We start from the raw sequence: 26,546 nt of genomic DNA on the forward strand, positions 1-26,546 counted from the left end.
TATGTTTCTTTTCTTTTTCTTTTATTTCGGTCAAGGCTTTTACTTTGAAAAAACAAACCCGGAAGTTAGACTTAAGCCCCACTCCACAGTTATATTTTCGCGGGTGACTTCCCTGTGTTCCTGTCGATAATTGATTTCACTTCTGGTTGTTATCCTCATAATAATATTAATAAAACAAACTCGACACAGATTAAGACGCTGCTACTTTTAATTCACACAGTAACGTTAGCTCGTCAGTTAGCTAGCTAAGCTAACACAAACAGCAGGTAACGTTAACTTTAGCATGCTTGGCTAACGTAACGTTAGTTAGCTGAGTTTGTAGTGTCGGTAGTCTCGGAGGATAAAAGACACCGGTGGTAATGTCTCTCAGTGCCGTCCACGGAACACTGTCAAGTCTGAAGCAATGTCAGGCAGACATCGGGACGGGAATGGACATCGTGACAGATGTGGCGATGGACCTGGCGGAGACTCAGGGTAAATATTACAGACACCCTCAGTATGCTTGTCACCATCACTTAACTATCAGTCTCTAACGTTACATGGTTTGTTCTTTGTTTCTAACTTAAGGCCACATAATAACATGGGATAATCCTGGAATTCCTGTTCATGATGCTACTATTGATTTAATACGTTTCTACTTGGGTCTTTTTTTTCATTTTATGTTGCTTTACAGTATAAAACAGGGGAGTGAAACTTACGGCCCGCGGGCCAGAAGCGGCCCTCCAAAGGGTCATGGCTCACTAGGTAACGTTAACTTTACACACCAAATATCCTCCTGAGACCCAAACTTTTGTTTGGTATACATTTTTAATTTCTAAAAACTAAATATTGACAATGATAATTGAGTCCCAGTGTCCTCAAACCTGACAATAATAAGGTCCTAATGTTTTCCAGTGAGTACTTCTTAATTAACAGTGTCATAGCTTGTTACTGTTGGTATATTGCCATATCAAACTACAAACATTGTTAATCATAAACAAGTTTCAATCACAAAATGTTATGAGGTTTTGGAGCTTGTCCACTATTGTGTCTGGATAGGCTGCAGACTGACTTGGCAGAGATGGGTGCCATCTTCTTTTTACTTGTATCAGTGTATTGTGCTGTTACTTCCACTAGATGGCACAAAAAAGTGTCCATGAATGAGGCCAACAGGTCTAAGTTAAGCAGAATGAAGCATAAGGTCAAGTAAACCCAAATTGTGATGTCCTTATATGAGGACCCAGGGTCTCAGGAGGATGTTGATGCTCTTATGAAAGCTAAGACGTGCCAGTTTTACAGAGCAAGTTAAACAGTGAGCAACCTACTTAATATAAAATGCTGCTTCAGAGGCTTTCTCCCCCTGATCAAAATACAGGTCTCTGAAAAAAAAAACTGAGTACTTATTGTGGTCGTATTTAAAGATATTGAACATTGTGCAAAATGTTGTAAATCAGCAGCTTTAGTACAAAATATTCTGTTGCTAAGGCACTGCCAACACTTAAAATTTGTAAATGGTTTGTAAGACAGGGGAAACCTGCTTCCTCAGTAGCTTCTACTCAAGTTTGGCATGGTGATGCCAGCATTACTTCACAGTGGAAATGTATGGGAAAATGAACATGTAATGACAGTGAGGAGTAGACTGACTGAACATAGAAAAATTGAGACATATTGTTGAAACTGCACTTATTTTTCGAAAGGCATCTCAGACTGTTCATCATCTGTTTTAAAAGGATTGTTCTTTAATTGTGAGTTTTTGTTTTCAGCATGTACATGTACTTCTTTACATTAACAAAAAGGGGAACATTTGGAGGTGCTGTATTATAGAATGGTTTGACACCCCAGTATAAAAAGTAGCTGAAAAGTAGCTCCGCCTTGACCAGCTAACGTTACAACATGGAGCACCACCAGCATTACATGCATCGGTGACCATGAGCCAATAACATGATAATATTATACCTGCACAGGTCATTCTGCATAATGACTGCTTGTACTTTTGTGACTTCTGTTGTTAATACTTCAGTTTTTAAATAGGAATTAGATTCTGATTGCAAGGCAATGTTATTGCTACATTTACTGAAGTAAATGGTCTGAATGCTTTTTCCATCACTGTGCATGCTGTGTTGTTACAGATGAAGAGATGAACCCAGGCATTAAAGAAATGGAGGCCATGATTCTGGAGTGTGCGAAGCTGGACAGGGAGATTAACTACTTTGTTGATGTTGTGCAACAAGTCACAGCAGAGGTGAGAGCAACCTGGCATGGTCTAATCACATAAGTGGAAAACATCCTTTCCTAAATAAACAGGTCAGCCTCATGATGTATTACTGGGTGAGGGCTGAGATGCACAAAAAGTGCATAAAGACGATTGGTTCTTTGGAAGGTCATGCAGGTGGCCCCTGCTACAGTGTGTACACCAAGATGTTTTTTTTAGAGTGGCAAGTCTTAATGTCAAGGTGTTAGTTTTGAATGTCAGAGAAAACACTGCAGTTGACTCTAATTGTAAAGGTCAAGGAAAAAGCCTTACCCACTTCAGTTTCTTCTAGGTTACGTCGCAGCAGCCAGAGGCCATGTTCAGCCTGTCTGCCAAAGTGAAAGAGCAGTTCACAGAGAGAATAGCCAGGCTCTCTGACGCTGAGCTGCAGAATCACCAGAAAGTAGTGGCCTTCAAGGAGAGCATCAAGAGCTCTCTCAACCAAGGTAAGGCCTAGACAGATAGGAGAAATCATCTCAATTTATGCACTGCTTGACTCAATGCCGTGCGCTCAGGAGTTTGATAATAGCTATGCTTGCAGCAGGGCTTCTCAGCCAAGGAGAGGGAGAGATCTTTGGATGTATTCTTTTTCAGGATAATTAGCTTGATTTTAAACACACAACTCCCTTTGTTTACTGTTGAATAATTATGTTTGCCTGTCACCCTGTAGCGGTTATTTTCTGCTTTTTAATTGTTGTCTTTATTACACTCCTTATTAAACGTGGCCACACTCAGACGATGCCATATTTTTAGGTTCTTTGTAGACATTATAAGTGAAATTGCTGCTGCAACAGTGTTACTCTCAGTCTGACTCTGACTCCCAAAAGTTGCATTGTGTAAGAAAACATATCATGAGGTGTGAACTAAATTGGTATTATGAGATAATTTCATGTAGACGCTACATATTCTGTTGTATTCTGTAAAGCCGTAACCCAGTAATCACCATTACTCTTTACTGAATGAGTGCCAAATATCCCTCTGTTGCTGCTGAGGGATAAACTCACATATTCTACTGAAATTAGAATATGTACCATTGCCTGGAAGAGTTTAAGGATGCATCATGAGTTTTTTTAATACCTTGAGCACAGGATGACTATTACAAAGCTGTAGCTGCACTGGGAGAATTATAAGTAAGCTAAAAAGGGTGGGTGTGTTCGATGTCTGTGTACCTATGTGCACTGGTGAGATTTTTGTGTATGCATGTTCTTAACTGTGCATCTGCTGGTGTAATGTCTTACGGCTGTGTGTGCTTCATAAATGTAAATGGCTGTGTATATTATGCCAATGTAAGACATTATGAATGATGGTAGAATGTGGTAAACTAAAGAATTCACGAGGACAGCATCTTATGTGGGTTTTTTTTTTAGCATTTAATGACACACAGAATTCGCTCTTAATTTTTTTTTTTTTTAACCACATAAGTGGGACATGTTGCTGTATTCTATAAATACTAGTCCATACCCATTGAGTACAGCATACCATACCATGACTTAGTCATACCAAAAACTTGAAAAAAACAACAACATTGGGCCACAGGGGGAGCCACAGCAATCGGTCGCATTTTAGCCATTTTTAAGCATTTTTCTGTTGTTATAGCGCCACCCAGTTGCCAATTAGAGTTAAATTTCTCCAGTCACCTTGAGGCGTCCTGTTCTACATATCTGCCAAGTTTAGTAAAAAAAAATCGATATGGCGGTTAGGCCTAGATAAGAAATTAGCTCTCTAGCGCCCCCATTTTGTTTGATCGGGTCAATAATGGAGGGGTCCCCTCAGATTATGTGTGGTCATATGCCTACAAAGTTGCGTGGTGATTGGTGAAATCCTTGAGATGTTATTTAAGCAATATCATAATTATAATAGTGATATTGCTTTTATACAACAGGTCAACAACGGCTTAAACAGCAATGCTGAGTAAGGAAATGTTAACAAAAGGTGATGAAATAAATGATTTAAGTATGTTATGTAGCTCCATGAAAAAAAAACAGTTCCCCTGATCTGTTGCCAGGCAACGCAGCACACACCAGGAACTCACAAGCTGCTTTGTATTTACATTGATCTGCAACTGTGTAACTTCGTCCAATTCGGCTGATGAAACATTGGCAAACCTGGATGTTGGCACAGCCGGATCCAGCGTCCACTCTCCCTCATCCTCATCAGTACCTCATCAGATGATCATTGATAATTCCTGACCATGTTCGCTTCATTTTTGCTCCTCTCCAGTTTGTTGAGGTCGGCTGATGTTACACAAACACACCTGGAGGTCTGCACAGAAGAGTTCTGGCTTTCCTTTTACTCGTCCTCTCCTGACGACCTCTCATAATTTAATTCAAATGTAATTTTGGGGAAAATATCCATCTTCTTGGTGTAACGCTACAGTGTCAGTTTGCGTCAGTGTAGCGAGTGTGACAGTTGGTTAATTAACGGTTGTATTTATATTTATAACACCTGCGAGTGGAGTGATTTTACTGTTACAAGTCCCAGTGATGTTGTACTCTATATCAGCACTCACAGAATACCTCTTGTCCAATCAAATTATTCGGTCGGAACTAACTGTTGTATAAACACCTTTATGTGATGAGCCACGCCCTCCGCAATATTCATTGCCTTATAGAAGCTCAGTTTTAGTAAGTTTTCCAACTTTTGCCAAGAGGTAACTTTAGATATTGGTCCCTAGATTATGTTCAGCGAGTTTCATGCAGATCGGTCAAACTTCCTAGGAACAGATCGATTTTAAGTGTTTTTCAAAAAATTCAAAATGGCAGAAAATCTATATAAGTGGAAGTTATGGGTTCTTGAGGCAAATTTGTTCGTCGTGAGGAGAGGCTTGTCTGTGCAAAGTTTCATGTCTCTATGACATACAGGGCATGAGATATGCCCATTTAAAGTTTGCAATTTCAATTGGTTGCTATAGCGCCCCCCTTTGGCCAATTGATGTAATATTGCTTCATTCGCATCCTCCCATGACCCTCTACCACTGTGCCAAATTTCACATGGATTGACCAAGTCAGTGAGGAGAACAATGTGGAACAGACACACAGAGTTTTCGTCATTATATAGTAAGATATAGTAAGATAGTTTCAACCAAGTCCATGTCATTGCCTGTTGGATAATCTCCTGCCATCTTGTCATCCAGTTCATTGTTTATCACTGTAATTATACATTTGAAGCACATGTTTGTCTTTTGTTTTGTCAGCCAACCAAGAGTCAGCAGAGCACACAGAGGAGCTCGATGAGGACATTGCTGTTACACAGAGCCAAGTCAACTTCACCTGCCCAGTCACACAGGTAGACCACTCCAGCCTGCTGATGTATTATTTTACAGATTTACATATTCCTGTTGAAAACATCTCCATCTTATAATGACTGTTCCTAATTTCCGACGATTAAATATTAGTTTCAGTTTCAGCAAAACATAGAAAACCACCCTGGTTTTATGTTTTAGCAGCTAGACTGTGATTCCTTTCTGTGTGTTTCATTACATAACACCACTGTGAATTTGTATTCAAGGTGGAAATGGTGAACCCGATGAAGAATAAGAAGTGTAACCACCACTATGATGAAGAAGCCATACTGGGCCTGATGAAAACAAGACACAGCCAGAAAAAGAAATGCCGGTAAGACGCTCTCCCTTGGAGGATGGTTAGAAAGTTGAGTCAGGTTTTGCAGCAGTAAACAACTCGGTGGGCTGGTGTGGTGGGACCAAGCAGTCTGCCTTAATTCACATTTTCTTTATTATACTGCTTTGATGTTGGAATGAAATTAGATGTGGCGGCTCCTTAAGGAACACTGATGAAATCCCAGTCCCGGTCCATGTTGTTGCCAAAGAAACCTGCCTATTGTCTTGGGTCCTGACTGCGGTCACCATGCACACCTTACATGCACAATTATAGCAACAATACTCAGGAGGGCCTTATTGTGATTAGGTGTATGACTAATGAAACGCTGCTGTACTCGTGGACACACTTTATCCTCATCCTCCCTGAAGTGTCTGACAGTACTGATGCAGAAATTTTCTTTTAAATGCATGCTTGCCCACGTCTGTGTGAATTTGCTCAATGATATTTGTCTGTTTCGATACCTGTTATACATGTTAACTTTCCCTCTATTTCTCCGTCCTCTAGCTGTCCTGTGGTGGGCTGTGGGAACACAGATGTGAGACAGTCAGATCTGGTTCCTGACCAGATGCTGAGGAGAAAGATCCAGAGCCATAAGAGAAACAGCAACCGGACATAGTACGCCACATTTATATTCATCATAAAACCTGTGTCTTGGTTATTATTTGTATATTAGGAAAGTAATATGTTGTTAGTATTTTGAAGACAGTTGTTTTTATCAGGACTCAGGTTGTTGAAATTTTTGTTCAAGGAGTTGTACCCCGGAAAAACTCTGCTGCCTGGCTGAATTAGAATTCAGAAAGTGATGACTTATGTTTTATTTCTTAAGATGGAGCATCTTTTGTATCAACTCCAGTCTTATTGAATGTAAATAAAAGCTGCAAACCTTTTCATCAATGTATGCTACCAAACTTGTATTTGTAATTGGAAGCATGGGCAGATCATTTTGCAGTTATCTTTACATGCTTTACATGCAGTAAGTTGGCAGAACCACAAGAGAGCAGTGTCTGCATGAGGACACTGGATTTATGTCCAGAAATTAATTTTTCATCTCTGGATTATAAATTCTCAGCTCCAGGTATGATGGGGGATTATTTATTGGTAGAGTTGTGACTCCTACTGGCAACTATAAATCCAGGAAGTGCTCATTTTAGTCTTTCTTCAGGTTAGTGAGCATATAAGTACAGCGTGTGTACCTTATGTACAATCTGTGAACCGAGATAAACTAATACTGGAAATGTTTAAATCTTAATGGGGCTTGAGATCCTTTAATAAAGACAATCTTTTGTAATTGCAGGTAAATAAAGTAGGAAGCTGAAGATATTAAACAGATTTACTCAAAACACAGTTTTGTGAATGAGCCATAAACAAACCATTCTTAAACATCTGCGGGAATGCACTTAGGCGATTAAATCTCTCCCTTCCTTCCTTCTCTTGCTCCGTGTGAAGGGTCTTTGTTCCAAAGAGAAACAAACAAAGGCTGTGTTGAGATGAAACTAGGTGAAGCTAATCTTTTAATAACCTTGCATCAGGCATTTTCAAAAATCTCTAATTGCTCTTCTCCTCCAAAGAGTGCGTCACACAGCCCTAAGAGCATTTCACCAATGAAGATATTAACTGGCAACAAACGATCTCGGATGTTGACTCATTCATTTCTCCACTCTGCTTCATTTTGAATTGCCATTCTGCAAATCTAATCTTGTTTACTGCACAACATGTGAAGTCACAGGTAATTTCACGACAACAGTTCAATTTGTGGAAAGTGCACGCAGACAGGCACCGCATTCGCCATATCACAGGCAAAGCCATTAAGCTGTTTCTTTGGAGGGAGGCAGAGCTGTAAATATCCTCAGAAATTCAATCACAATATTGTACAGACATGCAGTGCTGATGAAAAAAAAAACCAATCAATTCCCAAAGATGTTTGCTTTGTTCTGGTTATGTTTGATCTAGAATTCACATTCATCTGTTCAAACGATCCAAGAAGTAGGTGTAATAGCTGCCTGAGACACACTAAGCCTGAATTTCTGGCTTGTCCAAGGAGGATTTTACCTTTTGGCAGGAAGTGAACATAGTCTCACTTCCTGGCACAGGAGTCCTGGCCGGGGCAGTGCCAGAGCTGGATGGAGAGGGAGGAGAACAGCGGGGCTCAGATCAGACCAGTGCTCCAAATTTCTGGTTTGATCCAGGTGTCATGCTTGTCTCCCACTGCTTTTGGCGGCTAAATCCACACAGTTTGATACTCCCATCAAAAAAAGGGAGTCTGGTTCATTGTGCTGCTGACACACTGCCCACACGACCTCCCCCTCTGATGTGAATAAATTCCTTTACACAGCAGTTAAGTTATTTAAAGTGATACCTTTTAAAGAAAGCACTGTCAATAATGCACAACAAACAACTACTATACTTGATGTAAAGCTGCTGCTTTCAAGATTATACTGCATTAGGATCCTCGTGTTCAAACTTGGATTATGCCTTTTCACTAATATTTTGACATGTCACAGTAAAAGCACAGGTGTACATAACAAAGTGAATGACGGCTGAATTGAATGGCTGCCTTGGTTTCAGGGTCCTGCAATTGGTCACGCTGGCTCGCTGTCACACTGTCATGACTTACTGGGACATTTGAATAGACAGAGGCATTGTTAATGTTAATTAAACACCTGTGCTTTTCCTGCTACGACAAGTCAACATGTCTGCTGTAAAAAAGCTCTGTTGTAAAGTTTAAAGGGGAACGATGCTCATTTTCAGATTTCATACATGGTATTCCTACGGTGTAAGACGATCCAAAAATATTGGTAAACGTGAATACTCTCTCCCAAAACCAAAATCTTGAGTCGTCAAGTGTAAAGTCTGGAGCTCCTCCATGGACAATGGATTGGGAAAGATGTTACAGATGACAGTGAGAGCACCCAGGGGACTCTTCTGAGTGTGGACTGAATCATCGTGACGTCTTGATAACAGCCACCTCTGGGCACAGAAGTGACTGGCAATTGATATGAAAACTGTAACGTGACCCATATGACGCTTCTGCTGTGCTTTTTATATGTACTGTGTTGCTTTGCTAGTGTCCTTGATTACCCACATCTACTGGGACAGAAGCTAAGCAACAAACTGCTGTGGATGGGGGCTGCAGCAAAGCCTGTGTCCTACCTAAACAACCAATATCAGCTTAATTGTACTATATTTGGAATATCACAGTTGTACTTTACACAGTAACTGATCGAGGCAGTGGTGGACCAGCAACTCCCCTCATCTAGAATGACTGTTTTTGTCAGTGGAGTCTGGTGGCTTTGAGATAACCGCTTCAGTTCACTATCAGCAAGGGCCTTCTGATGACAAGGTAAAGTGGTGAAAATATTCTAAATATAGCACACACTTGGGAGTGATTTTAATTTTTTAGGTGGCTAAAAACTTACCACCTGGAGGCAGCGTTTGTTCAGCACTGTTTTATTAAATGTACATGATGCAGGGATTTCCCACCTGGAAGTTGTTGTGATTCAGTCTATAAGAGAAAACACTACAATAGGATAAAGCTCCACAAAATCTTCCATTCAATGTCTGTGGAGCAGCTCCACACTTTATACTTGATGACATCACAAGTTTGAGTCTTCTCTGGTTTCTGGCTTTGACAGAGAGTGGCTCATTTTCACAGATACTGATCAAACATTCCTCAGCCATGGAAATAACATGCTGAAATTCTTAATTAAAGTGGTGTTCACCTATAATGTAGGCAAAGTGAATTTTAGGGATACTTCACATCGGTGTTTGGATATCCCCACTGGCATCAGTGATGTGTAGATCTTTATAGTTCAGGAGGTTTGGAGGCAAAATGCCCAAATCCAGTGCAAAGTTAATATTCAAAAAAGAACCATATAACTCCATAAAGTAAGTTTGGATTTGATTATATAAAGTTACGTCTGGTTGTTTAAGACTACACAACCTCAAGTTCATTGGCACACTTATTGAATAAAAATGCATGCACTCAGTTCTGCGGCACATCTGATTTTATCAAACCAACTTTGGTAGATTAGTTTGCGTTTTAAAGAATGAAGAAAACGTCTTTATGATCCTAATCCTCAAATTACATCACAAGTCCCTCTACATACTTTACATCAACCTAAGAGATTACACTTTATAATCCGATTTCACTAACACCTAATTTCAGCACAGCACTCAAATTTCTGAGTATGTAAACAATAAAATATTTAACTGGTGTACTAACTGACTCACTAATTATCCAGGGATGATTACAAAATTGTGTGGAAAAAGTTGTCCAAACAGCCTGAATGGATGTCTTTCTCCTCACCCCTCTCCTTTACTGTAAAATGTGAAAAGCTGATATTACTTTAAAGCCTTGAAAAAGGTAAGTAAACATAACTAAGTAATCTTGAGTCAGGTTTACTTATCTTAAATAATATATACTTTTACAGTGAGTACCTTGTAAGTAAAAATAACTTAATTAGGTTTACTTATTTTCCTCAAGGCAATCAATTTCCTCATGTTTTTAAAGTGAGATCAATTTGTCCAATTGGGTAGGCCTATTAATTTTCTCATCAATTTGTTTATGGACTCACACCTCTTGTAGAATTGTATGAAAACTTTATTGTTTAAAATATATGGATGGATGTACTGTATGCTTGATGCTGTATGTTTGTGATGGTTTGGGAGTATTCTCTGCTGTATTGATCATATATGGACTTCAGTGTGTGTTTAGTGCTGGGACATGGGTGTATCATGAAATGATGTATCCCTGTAACATTTTACATCTTTATATTATGGGCTACAATGGAGAAAAAACTTACAGGCTACATATGTATTAAACTATATTGGTTAAATTAATTACAGTATTACACTACAGTATTTCACTTTGATTAAATCTTTTAAAATAATCCCATGCAAATTGCAGAAGAAAAATCTCATCTACTTCATAGATTTTTTTTTCTAGCCTACTTATTTTACGTAAACTTGAGACTGAATATGTAAATGAGGCCGAAAAATGCGCACTGTCGCTTTAAATGACAACACCTCCCAGCAGTCGCTCGGTCCTGGGTGAGTTTCGCTGCAACAAACACAGAGGTTCATACTACAGACAGCCTGTACAGCACAGGAGAGGAAACCAAACCACACAGCCTACCATACAGGAAGCGCAGCCGCCAGCGCCGTGTGTAATCCTGTTTGTTTTACCGATGTGACAGGAGTGTGTGTGAGAGGAGCTGCTGCCAGGAGCTGAACTGCAGGTGAGTCCGTGTGTCCGGAGAGTTTAATGTGACCTGAGCTGATGAACAACTGGGAAAGACCAACATGAGAGCACAAGTGTAGGTGTTATCACACAGTACTGATGTGGCTTAAAAAGTAAATATAGCTAGCTGTGGCTGTTTCGGCGAGTGTGTGGAAAGTGAGCCAACAGGTGTGTCGGGTCACACCTGTTGGGAATGTAAACCACGCACAGTACTTTGACTTGCAGATGGGCTTTTAATGTGTTCTGAGCTCGTTGTTTAAGCTGCTGTCTTGTTTATTTCTCTGCAGGTCGGCGCAGCTGGTGTTCATTTGGAGGATATATATACAGACGGACATGGATTATTGGTGTCGGTCCTCACCGCTTTGGATTTAGTTAAAACACGGCACAGCCCTGCGCCTCTTCCAGCCTGTGCTCCCCGGTGAAGTGAGTGCGCCAAGAACAGGTGGATCCTGTTTCTGTGTTTAGCTTGATCCCCTCCACCCACCTGTCACCTTTATGGGGAACCAGGTGGAGAAACTAACGCATTTAAATTACGCAGAGGTGCCAACATCGGACCCAAATGGGTTCGACCCGGACGACGACGGACCGCGGATCGGCGTCTCTTACATTTTCTCCAACGACGACGATGACGACCAGGACGAGAATTTGGACCGCTTTTCATCTGATAACCACGTGGTGAGCCATGAGGAGAAGCCCTTCGACCCCCAGGACGAGCTGGAGTGCGCGATTTACTACCGAGAGGAGTGCATCTATGAGACCGGCACCGGAGCCGCCACTCACTCTGCGGAAAGTCTCCTGAACAAGTGCAGACCCGGAGACCTGCTGGAGTTTGTGGCCACCGGACAGTATCCTCACTGGGCTGTCTACGTCGGGGACTTTCAGGTGGTGCATTTGCACAGGGCTGAGATAAAGAACAACTTCCTCACCGATGTGAGCCAGGGCAAAAAAGGCAGGATAGTGAACGGCCTCTACAGGTACCGTGCGCTCCCGCCGGAGGTGATTGTGCGCAACGCCCTGGACCACGTCGGGTCGCGAGACAGAGAGCTGTACTGGAGAAACTCTGAGTGCTTCGCCGCCTGGTGCCGCTTTGGCAAACGGGAGTTTAAAATCGGAGGGGAGATAAGGATAGGTAAGCAGCCGTACAGGTTAAAATTACTCTTTTCCGAGAAGAAGAGTCACGTCCTGGAGTTTCAGAGCCTGGAGGACGTGATCATGGAAAAGAGGAGGAACGATCAGATTGGCAAAGATGCTGTGATGCAAGAGCTGGCCAACCACTTGAACACAACACATGAAATTAAAGAGGAGCGTTTTGTCAACTGAGAGTGGATGCTCTGGTGTCCTTTAGGTTAAAAGTTCAGTGGATATTGCACACTTTTTATGTTGAAGAAAGCATGTGTGTTGTTGAGGGAGCTTTTATCCCAACAGTCAACCAATAAGAGCTTTGTGCGTGAGCTTCGGGTGTATGTGGCACACTGCAAACAAATGTGCATCTTCAGAGGAGGGGGGTCAAAGTTCATTATTTGTTTTCCTCCCAAAATGAGAGGAAAAGCCCTGGCATCTGGGCTGCACATTCTCAAGTGCATTAGCAAAGCAGATCACGAGGGTCAAAACAAACTTCCCACCAGCTATTTTGCACTGGAAACAAGTGATAATTGCACACTGGTAAATGTCCTCCCTCCTTTTAAGATTTTTACACACTCAACCCAAGATTAAGTGACTTTTCATGATGGATACATTTGCATCGGAGCTGCACCTGCACTCTAATCATTTGGGGATGAAGTCAGAATTTAATTACCCACAATTATCTTTCTAATCCAATGAATCTTTGCACAGGGGAGCAAAACCTCTCCAATGTACTTGTACCTGACGAGCGTGCTGAAAGCGCTTGCTCCTGTCCCACTCAGGTGTTGGTGATCAATACAGATTGGACGAAAGACTTGCTTTTGTTATTATGTGTCAACCTCGAGGATTCCCTTCTGTCGCTTTATGTCCAATCATCACACAGCTTTACCCACTCTTTGACTACTTTGTGTAACTGTGCACTTTTACTGATTCACCTGTTCCCACAGTTTATTTTTGGAGAAAAAAAATCTTTGTATGAAGGAAAATGGAAATAAATATATATTTGAACAGTAAAGTTTTTTTCTTTTTTTTTTTCTTCTTTTTTTTTTTTTAGTGAAGACTTACAGCTGACCTTTAAATGATTTACAGCAACACTGATACAATGCTAATCAATAATTTCAAACCATGAATCTTGGGGGAGGAGGAGGAGTGGCTACTCAGTATTCTAACCAAACCTGCATCCTAAACAGCAGCATTGTTGAGCACATCACAATCCCAGTTCACACCCCAGAGGAGCCACAGCTCTACCTGCTCTACCAGTAAGATCCCTGCTTTCTGTTTGTTGTTGTGGGGTGAAGAGTGTTGGCCGCCCCACAGTTAAAGCAGTTAATGCTGCCAGTTCTGATCAAAATATTTGCCTCAGAGCAGCAGCAGCTCCCTGAAAAGACTTGAACATCAGCTCTGTTAGCTCGTGTTAAGTGGTGTTCCAACTGTGCTGGACGTTTTGCTTTGTTTACACCTCTGCTGACTGAAGATAAGTCATTTTTGAAAGTTTAGCTGCAGGCTAAGAATGTTCCTCACCCATATTTGGCTTTCCTTCCTTCTGCTGGAATTACAGCATTAAATTAAATTTCGGTCAAAGGTGCAGTTTTGCTTGTCGACACCCACAAATAGACTTTATTCTCACTCAGCCAAATCACATTAGCATTTAGTATCTATAAAATATACAGTATAAATTGATCTAATCTGATAAGATAAATTGTGTTAGAGAGACAGGCATTAAAGACAGATTACATGTCAGATTACAACAGGAAGTAGATGCAAAATTGAGATACCTGTGATATTTTAAATGCCAATGTCTCACCAATGTCAAACAACAAATGCCTGTGAAACACTCTACAGTGTGTTCACAAACAGAGGCTGCAACGGAAATTACAGCAGGCGCTGAGGTTGTTTTGAACTCTGAGACATCATGTTTTTTTTTTCTTTTGTTTTCTCTTCCAGAGGAAGCTTGATGACTCCCTCATAGCCAGTCAGTAGATGAGTTACTTTGCCTGTTTGCTTTCCTCTGTTAATATTTGCATGGAGATAATACTGTCATCTTTTTGCTGCAGGTAAGGTCCCACTGGACCCAAAGCAGGATCATCATCAGTACTAGTCACAAATAGGAAAGCTGCCGGACACATTAGCATTTCCTCAATCCTCTGTGGTCCACCGCCGTGATGAAATCTAAATTGTGTGCGAGTGTGTATGTGATGCATATTTATGATAATCAGTCACATTTTTTAGCACCAACAGAATGCAAGCAGCATTGGTTAGAGTACACAATGTTAAAGCAGCTGCCAGTAGAGCTGCGTAATAGTGGAAAATTAACTAACATTTGTCATCCTGTGTTGCAAAGCTGAAATGGAGTTATACTTGCATCATACTTTACATTCAGTTTAATTTTCACTCCACAAATTTGCGGGGTTTCCGTGGTGTCTGCATGTATGTATAATGTAGCAGGAGCTACCATAAAATCTGCTGCATAATAAACACTCAGCTTTAAAAAAAAAAATAGCCATCAAGCAGTTAGAGTTAATATAAATCTGAGTTTTACTGTGCAGCTTGTTTGTTAGTGAAATCTTTAAAGTTGCCCTGTGGAGCTCTCTTGTAAACAAAGTTTCAAGGTCAAAGGTCAAGCATACATGTTGAATTTTTTTCTTCTTCATGAAAACATTTATTGAAAACATTTGGAAAAAATTTAAAATTAAGCATTGTTCACATGCAGCCCAGTCACCAGAAGAAAATGCTGGCATTGTACATTTGTATGTTTCACATGTATCGTTATCAGTGTCTCTAAAGTGACACCCACCGAGCTGCAGATCACTGTTTGAGAGCAACAAATAACAAAACCAGTTGTTTTTTAGCATGTCATCAGGTGGCTATTTAGCCACCAAATATAGCTGTTTTTGTAGTAACACTTCACTGTTTTTCCACCATGAATAGAGCCATGAAAAACAGCTGATTTTTACCAAGACATCACCCCATTTCTAGCTTGGATAGTGCCACAAAAAAGCAGAAAAACACTACTACTACACTACTTCTCTAGCTATGATTGTGCCACCAGAGCTGTTTCTTTTAAGCAAAAACATGATCTTTTCATAAGTGTGACCAAATGGTCTTTGCCTGAACCTAACTACACTTTAACCACAGTGTTGTTGAAATGTAAAGTTTCAGCATGTCCGTTTCATAATTTGTAAAATGTAACATAGCTGTGGCTTGCAAAAAATTATCATGCCTACATTTTTTTTCTGCCGACTGGGTTGTCACATCCATGTTTGCTAGATTAAAGTCATCTTCTTCACTGCTTTTACTTACGCATTGCTACACCTCTTTGCATGTTATCACATTAACTGTTGATGAGTAGAATAGTGTGAAATTAGCCAAACAAAATGGGGACCCACTCATAAAAACATTGCTCCATCATGTTCCTAGGGGTAAAAACTCCACAGGGTGTCTTTAATTCAGCTCGTCTACACATAAATTGTTCACATTCAGTCCAATAGTCCAGGAAAGCTGAGCCAGAGCATCTCTGATTAAACTCTAATGGCTTCAGAAAAAAAGGCCCCCAGTGTGATCTGTAACCAAACTAGATTAGATGCAACTTGTGTGAGAGTGGGAGCCATCTTTTTTACCACGACAGAAAACGTGTGAAACCATTGGAAATTTTGGATTTGACATATTGGCTCATCCATGTCAGGCTTTTGGCCAGCGAGTCTGTCGTGTTTCCTTTGGAGGACTGGAGGAAAGCCCACACCCTTCAGGCTAAACTGGCAACGTGATACAAGTTGGGGACGAGCCAGAGCTCAAATCAAACCCACCCTTGTTTACAAAATGTCATTATCTACAAAAACTTCTTCCCCACACGCAAACATGTCTGAACTTTAGACGAGTGTGCTTATGAGGAGATTCTATCTGACAGGCCTACAGGAAGTGGGGGTGTATTTTAGACGTGGCCTGAAGCCACTGAGAGATTGTTATCCATGTGAGACAAACACCGTGTAGCTTAAAAATGGATAGTTTGAGGACATTTGACAATTTCAGGTTATGTGCTCGACTATTTGGAATACATATATATATATAAATCTCCTCAGGGATTTTAGTAGATTGCCAGTTTTATGCCACTTCTGCTGCTCAGACAGCATCTATGCACTGCTGAGGTTTATGCCAATAGATAGGATTCCTCTTTAAGACACAAAAAATGGGATTCATGAATGGCTGTTGGGAAAGAGAGTGTGCTTGTAAGATAAGATAGTAAAACAGATTGCTAAGATTACACCAGCCTTTGATTAGCTGTACCATGTTGAATGTTTCAATTATTTTTTTTATTCCAAATTTTGCCAGCACTGATGGGGTGTGTGATACTCTATGGTAACCAGGCCACTGTGCGGTCATGTTAATTCTAAAAATAATAATTTGTTTCCTCACCTAAAAAAAAAACATTTCCTGTCGACATGAGCAGAGTGCTGTGGGGTTTTTGTTTGTCACAGCCCACTCACCTGAATCATGTTTATGCTTGTGTTTGAAGAGACATTTCCATTTCCTGTGAATTAGCGAGTATAATGAAACTCCAAATTTAACTACACTACATTCATTACCACTTATCGATCCACAGTGCTGCAGCTCACACTACTTTTTTTTATTTCACTGTAAACTTTACTTCCATCACCATCTAACTGCATGTAGAGGGTTAATAATTTATATAAGACTCATCAGTTTGACTTGGACCGAACTGTGTTTACTGTTCATTTCAGACTGTGATTCTTTCTTGTCCCAGCGTTGGATGACCGTTTGTTTTTTCAGCCGCACAATGGCAAAGTCCATTCCCCCTCCAGTTCTGCAGAGGGTAGCTCTCCTTTTTCAAAGCAACTTTCCCATAGCCTAGTTTTACACTGTTTGTGCTTCACCTGCTACTTTTTAACAGCACAACAATTGAATTTTAGTTTGTATGCTACCACACATACAGGCGCGCAAACCAATGTTCCCTTCCTTCCTTTGTGGTTTCTCTCACACTCCTTGACAAATGTGGTTTCGTAGGACCGGCTGTGAAGGTAAAGCCTCTGTTAACAGCTATAGCACAAGGGAATTGCTGAGCTTAGAAATGATCAGTTTAAAGGTGGTTCAAAGGAAATAACATGGAAACAAGAATACCAATGTAGCAGAGTCAGGCTGGGTGAAGATACAAGACATCATGTGTAAGGACAACTTTGTAAGATGATGTGAGAATATCTTTGATTTAATTGTCCTGACTAGAGGAAGTGCATAAATTCTTAGAAAACGGGCTGATGAGGAGCTCGTCAGAATGGAATCAGGCTCTATTCTAGTTTGAGCTGTCGCGTCCGGTCAGCTGGGGCTGTCTGGTTTACATAAGCAGAGCCAGACAACAAGAAAGGGCCCGAGGAAAGCTTCAATAAACTGACCCTGTTTCTCTGGATGGTGACGGATGAATGAGCGAATAAAAGAAAGGCAGAGAGGAATAGAGGGATGGGAGGCTTGAGTTATGACCTGAGAGAGCGAAAGAGAGAGGGAACACAGAAATCACAGTGGTTATTAAAACCTTATACTTGAGCTGAGATGTGACTGAGGATTGTTGCCTTCGAGCACTCTGACCTGTTTGTCACTTCAATTATTTATGGCAGGCTGATTCAATAGCTATCAACATTCATCTTAACCCAAGTCATCACAAAGAGTCCTGCCCTGCATCTTCAGCTGTACAGGCTAACAATGTGCAGGTTAACAAAAAATACAATTTGAGATAGTCCAATTATGTCAATTTTAAAAACCTTTTTCAATTTTACCCTCTCAGTTTTTGTTCTTTCTTTCTTTGTTCTGTCCTGCCTTAGTATTTGACTGCTTCACAGAGAATTTAGCTTGTGCCATTATAAAATCTATATAAGATTAAAGGAAAGACTTACATCCCATATAGCCCAAATAATACGCAGGGGAGACCAGGGTTGGTTGGCTACAGGGGTAAGCTGGTAAACAGCTATTTTCCGTTTCATTTGGATGTCACAGAAACAAAAATGCGACATCTGAAAGCCACTAACTTGTTTTACCGAAGGTAATATTTCAGTTTTATAGTTTAAAGTGAAAAAAGTGATGTGTAGACTCAACGTTTTATAAAACTGTGTTAGATAGAGATATTGGAGATGTCTGTCTTCCAGCTACTAGGCACAGGAAACAACTACATTTTGATATGAGATTTGAAAGTCTGTAATGAGCGATGGTAGCTGGGTCATAGAATTTTATTACAAAGTTGGGTCAAATGTGAGCTGGAATCGATACATGTGCCAATCAACTGTAAAATTAAGTGCTTTAAGTGTATTTAAAGAGATTCAAACTAGTTTAAATACAATGTTGATATCATAAGTTAACTATTATTATTTTGAATGGCCATTGCCAAAAGTAATTAGGTATGCCTACTGATGATTTGCATGTATTTGATTTTAAAAAATGGACAAATATTCTACAAAATATTCATGTTTTGTGGTTCTTGTTTGAGTTAAATGTTTAACTGGTTCCATTGGTTGCTTTATTTTTTATTTTTGTAGTTATAGCATTTAATTGTGCCAAATAACCCCATGACGTGGGCCAACTCACCCCTTTATGGGGCTGGTTGGCACAAATGTACAGCATCACTTTAATCACAAATCATCTTATTTAAAAAAAACCATTTGTTGACATTAAAACATATTTATAGCTGAGATTTTAACCTTTCATTTGCTGCTGGTTGAAATAGAATAGCATCAATTATGCCAGTGACAAGTGTCCCAACCAACCAATTCTCCCCCGTATGTACTTTATAATCCCTAAATTGCTAGTGTTTTAGCCTCACAAAAACATGAGTAAAGGAGAGACGGAGTTTTGAAAAAGTGTGGGAGTGGGCTTCACCTGGCAGCAAGAGTCATAATCCCCTGACAGTCTCTTTTTTTGGCAATTAATGGAGCCTACCCTCACGGCTGTCTTTTCAAAACTTCCTCTCAGATCCCAGGGAATCAAATTAATGCTTATCAACATTCTTGTTCAGTTTAATTGTCAGGGACGGAGCTGGGGTTTCTTATGCCCTTCACCAGAAAAAAAAGTTAACCCATCAGCATGTACCTTTCTTCCTTCCCTCTTGCCTCACTCTTTCCTTCTTTGCTTCCCTCTGCTATTCATTTCTTGAGTAGTTTCAGTTGACTCACGATGATGTTTAATGACTCAGACTTTTTCCACATCTGCTTTTCGTGCTAACTATCCCTCATTCTTTTTAATGACTTGCAGATTTTAGATAACTGCAGGTGGTTTAGAGATGGGGCTGTCCCTCCTCCACACCACACAGAAAAAGAAGCAGCGGTCATGATCATTATCAAATGTCTGGAGGGGCAGACAAGCAGGCTTGTTCGACAATAACCTTAAAAGAACAGTCTGATACTTTGGGAAACACACTTATTTCGTTTTTTTGCAGAGAGTCAGACGAGGAGATCAGATCACCACCACTCTCAGGTCTGTATAGGAAAGTTAGCCTAGCATAAGCCCCTTTCACACATGCACTGCAACCCTGAACTTTTCACAACGTTACCCACAGGAGCTGTATGTGAGATCCCAAATGTCTGAATCAGTTGCATTGGACATTAAACTGACTGTTCTGCCAGCTCCCTAAGTGTGTGTAAAGTCAGATTGAGCCCATGTGTGAATAGAGCAGGTAATTGTCTGCAGAATTCACAGCAAATGTCTGGCTCGTGCAAAACTGGAAGTAAACAAACAATGACAATGAAAAGGGTCAGTTACACAAAGACAGCGACTATAATGTCTAACTGGAGAGATGAGGAGATCGGGGAACTTCTGTCTGTAAGGGCTGTCACCAGAATCATCAGAAAGATTCAAGGAATGGCAAAAGACTGTTTATGATCAAATTATGAGCTGGCTACGTGACTGCGGTGTAATCTGTCATGTCCTGCTTCCTGCATCCTCTACGCAGGCAGCAGCCTTTGCTTAAACCAGAGTATTTACAGTAGGTGAGGAAATTCTTTCATAGACAGTCTCCTGTGCTACATGTGTGAAAGAGGAAACACTGAACAGTGTCTGGTTCTCCAGATATTGTCTGCAGTTTATATGAGAAAATGGCCATAAAGACAGGAAACATAGAAACACTAAGCACAGCTCTGTCCCAAGGTAAAAACACATTATCTCTTGTTTGTTTAATCAGCACCAAAACAGAAATGTAAAAATGACAGTTTGTGGTTTAACGGTGAGTTCGGTGCTGGACTATTTCTTGGCCGAGTGCAATGGCTGGTAACCAGTGCTTAATTTGTAAAATAGTAGTAGGGGAACACTTTGGGCCTCTGAGAGAGCAGTGTTCCCCCACTCCCAAAAGTGGGGGAACAATTTTTTAATCTGCACCCGAGCCGCCTCACTGCGCAACTCTGAATGGAATGGTTGTGACATCTAGTGCTGTCACGGTACCAAAATTGGGACCCACGGTACGATACCAGTGAAAGTATCACGGTTCTGAGTAGTATCACGATACCACAGCAAAAGTGAGGCAGATGTGCCTTTTGTCATTCATAAAAAGATAAATCACTTTTCTATAATACATCAATGATATTTCAATGGAATAAATTACTTACTGACTTATTCATACTTCAAAAACAGCATAAATAAGTGATTAACATGGGGGGATTGAAATAAAATAAATAAATGAAATAAAAATCAACCAGCCACCCTCCTCCCCTGACAAGTAAAGAACAGTCCCTAAAGTGCGGTGAGGTTTGTGGACCATTACCTGCCACAAAGACAGAAATGTGAACCGCTTGTTTCTCCTCTGACACGCCACATACCTGTGTGCCGCCACGGCTCAGTTGTCCAGGTACTACTGGGCAGTCATGACACCAACAAAGAGGAAATTACTGGACCTAGAGTCGGACTTCTCTGTCGCCGGTAAGCCGTTATCTTGCGCTGCGGAGCCGCCGTAGGCTATCTGACCGCCGTATTCCTGTCTGTGACCCCTGTTCGACCCACAACCAGCAGGATTCGCCTTTCGTTTCTGCTGCTGGTTGAAATCTGTACTCGCACAGCGTGCTCCTGAATGATTTGTTTTGCTCGCACAAAACTATTTTTAGCTGCAAATGCGAGTAAAATGCTCGCACGTAGCTCCGTGGAAAACAAATCACTGCCGACAAGTAAAAAGAAATAAATAATAACTTTCACTGCTCAAAGATACTCACATGTCTGGAAAACAAACCACTACAGCAGCATATTGAGTGCCAGGTGGCCAGCGCGCGCCATTATTGGACGGCGCACGGACACTTCTGGACCTTCCCTCTTGCGATTGGACTTTGAACTATCATATGTAGCCTACTGTGGAGTTTTAGTTCTGCGGTTTACCATTACCAGTATACCCTGCAACACTAGAGACATCAGCCAGTACTGTATGTAGTTTTTAGATGCGAAAAGTTCTAGACCCATGCAAATTAGTTCCAGAACGCACCAGGGCCTTTTCTGAAAAGATCCTGGTATGCCTTCCAGTACGTTCCGGCTCAAATTAAGCACTGCTGGGAGCTTCATGATGACAACAAGACCACTCGTGTCTGTACACTAATTATGAAGCATGAGCCAGAATGGCAATTAGCTTAGCTTAGCATAAAAACTGTGCACTTTAGAGGTGCTGTTAGGCTGTTTTGTTAACTGCAGACACTGCTAAGCTAACCGGCAACTGTCTGTATTTGAAGATTTATCTGACAAAAGGTGTCATCTTTTTATCTTACTCACAGCAAGAAAGCAAAGAGTCATATTTTTTAATATGTTGAACTTCTCCTTTAAAACAGGCTGAACAAAGCACAAATATTTCTCGAGATTTTCTCCAATGATGAGGTGAACCGATGATGACTAGTTTTGACCAGACACATTATCTATAAATACCGTTTTAAACCTTCATCCTAACCTGTACCTATCTGTTATCTAAACATTTCTGTATGATGTCTCTTGACTTTTGTAACCAAAGACAGCAGTATGGATTTAGCAATGACTCACTGATCCATTATTTTGAAGGCATATGACCTGCAAGCATGATGTCCGTGTTCAGACTGTGACTACTGATGCTGAATGGAACAAAGGTCTGCCGGTTGTTTAGAAAAGGTTAGTTACCAAGCCACATTTCCTGTGTGTGGTTGTGTGTGTGGCTGTGCACAAAGTAGAGTTAACCTTTGCTCTGTGCACATGTACACAGACTGTGCATGTGTCTGTGAGTGTGTGATGAACTTGTTCATGAGTCACGTCTGTGCAAACAGAGGGGGGCATGTTATGACGCCCACGTTCATTAATATTAGGCTAAATTAATTTCCACTGTCGTTTTGTCGTCACAAAACCTCACCACGCCTGCTTGGATTTCCTGTTCCATCTCCAGCTGATCAGCATCCAATCATCCTTTGTGGGTGTCTGCTATGAAAGCAGGTGTGCTCAGCAGCAAACCGAACATCCTGCTGACTTAATCAAAGACATGGAAATGGAAGTATTAGGATGTGTAAGTGTGGCAGATGCGGAGAACATCCCTATATGTGTATGCTTGTGCGTACCTGTGAGTTCAGTGCGTGTGTGTGCTATGTGGAACTAGTGGGTGGCAGAGTAGCAGAGGTCTGGCCCTGCAGGCGAGATGTTGGCTGCTGATAATGAGGCACTGTTGGAGCTAATGGAGGCAAAGCCAATTTAGACTCACTCAGTGGCCGTGTGATATCACCACATCGACCAGATTGACGAGAACTCGAAGACGAGCTGGTGTGCATCAGCATTTCAGGACATGGGATTGCAGTCTAGACAGCCTTTTGGGGAAAAGTGTATAAAGAAACAGGACTGGAATTTAAAACGAAATCACGGTAACGCTGATGTTTTATGGGGGAATGATTTGGTTCTAAGACTGTGTCCACCCCGAGAAATAGGTTAAATAAACCATGCAAACCCTTTTATGCATTCCACACACATTTGTAAACACAAACCTGTGTTAAGCTTGTGTTCTGCGTGTTGTTTTAAGCGAAACAGTGCAGAGCTCCACTTTGCTTCTGGAGATTTGTCACAGCAACACATCTTAGCAGGGTAATTGCAGTATCCCAGAGATGGATCAGTCTCCCATGTGTACTGCAGTTTATTGCCTTATAATTATGAGACTAATTACGAAGATGTATTACAACCCCCCGTGTGTGCACGGATATGTGTGTACACACAGTTCACACACACACACACACACACACACACACACACACACACACACACACACACACACACACACAAGCGCACACATCAATCAGAAATACTGTAGCTGATGATTAAAATCTCAATGTGAAAATGGGAGGCGGTAATGACTATACCACTGCCTCCCTGAGCCTGAGTATTTTCCGTGAAGCAATACTAATGCTTCACTTTAAGGTCTGAGTTTGAGATTTATTGACAACAAAGCTCCTGATTCCATTTTCAACAAAGTGTGTTGACAACAAAGAAGCAATTAGGCTGTGTTCAAATTTCTACACCTTGTTAATGCGGCTTTCAGATCAGAACTTTTCAGAAAAATCGCCTACACTGTCATCATTGCAATTACAGAGAACTATTTTTATTGGTATTACAATGTTTCACTTATAACAGTCTCTTTCTTGTAAATTAAGTTTGATCCAAGTCTCCTTTTTTTTCCCTACGCACCTGTCACCAAGTATACTGAGATGTGCAGTGCAGCCGTAGCACGACTACAGAAGCACAATGATTGCAACATCACACATTTGTGTAACATCAATCTGAATACAAGAAGTACAGTAAATTAAAACAACTTCACACACAGAGGCTTTATATTCCTTTTTCCTCAAGCATATTACAACAGGTTGTACACTCTTTGTTCAAAGGTCATGAAAGGAAGGGACACGCGCGCACACACACACACACACACACACACACACACACACACACACACACACACACTAATACATACACACAAACACACAACCTTCCTGGGGATCTCAGGGGATGTCTCTGGACAATGGTGGGATACTGTACACAAGGACAAGGTGTGGTTTCTCTGGCACAGCAGGACTCAAGCAGTTTATGTGTTTGCACACAGTGGGAGGCAGGTAGTCACTCCAGTGCACTAAAGGATTCATTTCTAAAACAACTCACATGTGAGTCATCTAGACACACTGAGTGCAAAGTCCACACTGTGAAGAAGAAAATAAGCATGGAGGCTCCATGTAGGATCTCTATCCTCAGACTTGATAAAATCCATGCCCCTGTATATCTGTTTCTGATATACTGACACACATGAGCAGAAGACAGAGCACTGCCATGGGCTTTATTTTATACAAACACCCATTCTCTGGGGCGTAGATTTTTCTTTCAACATGTCCTGCATTAATGCACCAATTAGTGCTAGTTCTGCATTACTCTATGTTCTAAATGTATTTAATTTTGTCAAAATAAAATTCCTGTTCTGTTTGCCAGCCCGTTTTCACCCCCAACTCAACAAACCGCATCCAATGATTTTGGGGTCAGATACCAACATACAGAGGCACATTTTGTGGTTGTATTACGCACCAGGCAGCAGCTATTTCTGACGGTGCTGACCACATCTGAACTTGTCAAATACTGCTGCAGATGTCAGCAAATGTCATCAGACACTGACTCACCGAGATACTCTTCACAGCCATATGATATGTACCGACTGGTTGATATTTGGTATGATATTTCTGACATGGCTGGCAACTAGTATTAAAAGCGAGGAAGTCCCTACAGAGTGGGTGGACTTTCACCTTGGGGCCTACTGCTCGTTTCCTGTGTGGAGTCATTCTTTTTTCACACATATTTATACTGAGCATCAACAGTATAAAGTATACATTACCAAAGCAGATGTACAATGCTTATTTTCCCCCACTTATTATTGCTCTTTTCTGCTTGGGGCTCTACATTTAAGAAGAGTGTCGATTAATGTTTTTGGAGGGCAATTTGGAAAGTCAGGATACGAAATGTTTTCTAAATTGCCTCCATATTTTCAGAGACTGAGTAACCACAGGGCTAATGCTGATGGTAGAGACAGACAGTGAGTGGTAATTGGGATCACAGTGACAACTGTAATGAAATCTGAGCAGAAGATGCCTCCATTTTGGCCCAAACAGGATGGCCAATGAATGATTCACCCATCTAGTATAAGAGCTTTTGAATATTGGCTGCCTAGTAACACCGTAATAAATTGGGAGGGGCAAAGCCGCCTGACACTTCAGGAAGGTGCAAGATTTTCCTCTGCAAATGCATTGGTTTAATGGCCCAAAGAAATTCACATACTGATTTGTCCATTCATTAATTTTCAGTAAAAACTGTTGGGGGTCGCGGGGTCGGCCTGAACCTATCCTAGCTGACATTGAGCGAAAGCGGGGTACACCCTGAACAGGTTGCCAGACTACTGCAGGGCTAACACATAGAGACAGAAAAACTATCATGCTCACAGTCACACCTACAGCCAATTCAGAGTCACCAATTAACCTAACCTGCATGTTTCGGACTGTGGGAAGAAGCCGGAGTACTCAGAGAAAACCCATTGGTATTGGGATATATTGAAAAAGATAAAGAGATTTGTGTAAAACAACCATTTTAACCAGATCTACCCAGCCTGTCAAAGACAGCACTTGTCCATCTGTCAATATCTTCTTCCACTCTTTTGAGTAAAGGGGCAAAATTGCTGTTGAAGATAACTGTTAGAGACCTTGGCATAAAAATGCCTAAATATTTAAAACCTTGATCCACCCTCAAAGGGAGCTATGTCTTGAGGTAGCTCTTCTGCTAGTTTGTTGGCTGCAAACAGTTTCCAAAGTTGAGTTTATAACCTGATATCTTGCCGAATTGCTTTAAAATATTTAACACAGCAGGGAGAGATGTACAAGAGATTGTTACATACAAAAGGAGATCATCTGCATAAACTTTGTGTACTCTTTCCTGTTGAGTAATACCCTCATTAATACCCTCAGCTTGCAGCCAGATGGCTAGGGGCACAATAGTAACTGCAAATAGTAAGGGGGATAACAGGCACCCCTGCCTCATCCCCCAGTGAAGCTGAAAGGGAGATGAAATCATATTGTTTGTTTGCAACGATGCCACTGGGGATGAGTACAACAATGAAACCAGGACCTAAACCACATATTTCCATTAGCCTACTTCAAAAAGGTATTTCTGTTCCACCCTGTCAAAGGCTTTTTTGGCAATTAATGACACTACCACCTCCAGAGTCTTCTTGTGTTGTGGACAGAGTACCTTCACAACATGAAACCTGTCTGGTCTAAGGAAATTATATATGGTAAAACATGTTGAATGCAGAGGGCCAAGATCTTCCACAGGTTCTTGTAGTCCACTTTTA

General features: G+C 41.0%; 2 protein-coding genes across 2 annotated transcripts; both read left to right on the forward strand.

Moving 5' to 3' along the window:
* The first annotated feature begins 87 nt into the window (after window positions 1–87).
* On the forward strand, window positions 88–6,741 carry nsmce2 (NSE2 (MMS21) homolog, SMC5-SMC6 complex SUMO ligase). The gene is made up of 6 exons (XM_049584476.1): window positions 88–474; window positions 2,109–2,221; window positions 2,523–2,676; window positions 5,424–5,515; window positions 5,738–5,844; window positions 6,352–6,741. The coding sequence occupies exons 1-6, from the start codon at window positions 360–362 to the stop codon at window positions 6,461–6,463; spliced, it is 693 nt and encodes a 230-aa protein (XP_049440433.1). The 5' UTR covers window positions 88–359; the 3' UTR covers window positions 6,464–6,741.
* Window positions 6,742–10,904: 4,163 nt separating this feature from the next.
* lratd2b (LRAT domain containing 2b) lies at window positions 10,905–13,223 on the forward strand. Its single transcript, XM_049584475.1, has 2 exons — window positions 10,905–11,084; window positions 11,374–13,223. The coding sequence occupies exon 2, from the start codon at window positions 11,582–11,584 to the stop codon at window positions 12,404–12,406; it is 825 nt and encodes a 274-aa protein (XP_049440432.1). The 5' UTR covers window positions 10,905–11,084; window positions 11,374–11,581; the 3' UTR covers window positions 12,407–13,223.
* The last annotated feature ends 13,323 nt before the right edge of the window (window positions 13,224–26,546 follow it).

This window comes from Epinephelus fuscoguttatus, linkage group LG8 (assembly GCF_011397635.1).
Source record: "Epinephelus fuscoguttatus linkage group LG8, E.fuscoguttatus.final_Chr_v1".
NCBI classification, from domain to species: domain Eukaryota; kingdom Metazoa; phylum Chordata; class Actinopteri; order Perciformes; family Serranidae; genus Epinephelus; species Epinephelus fuscoguttatus.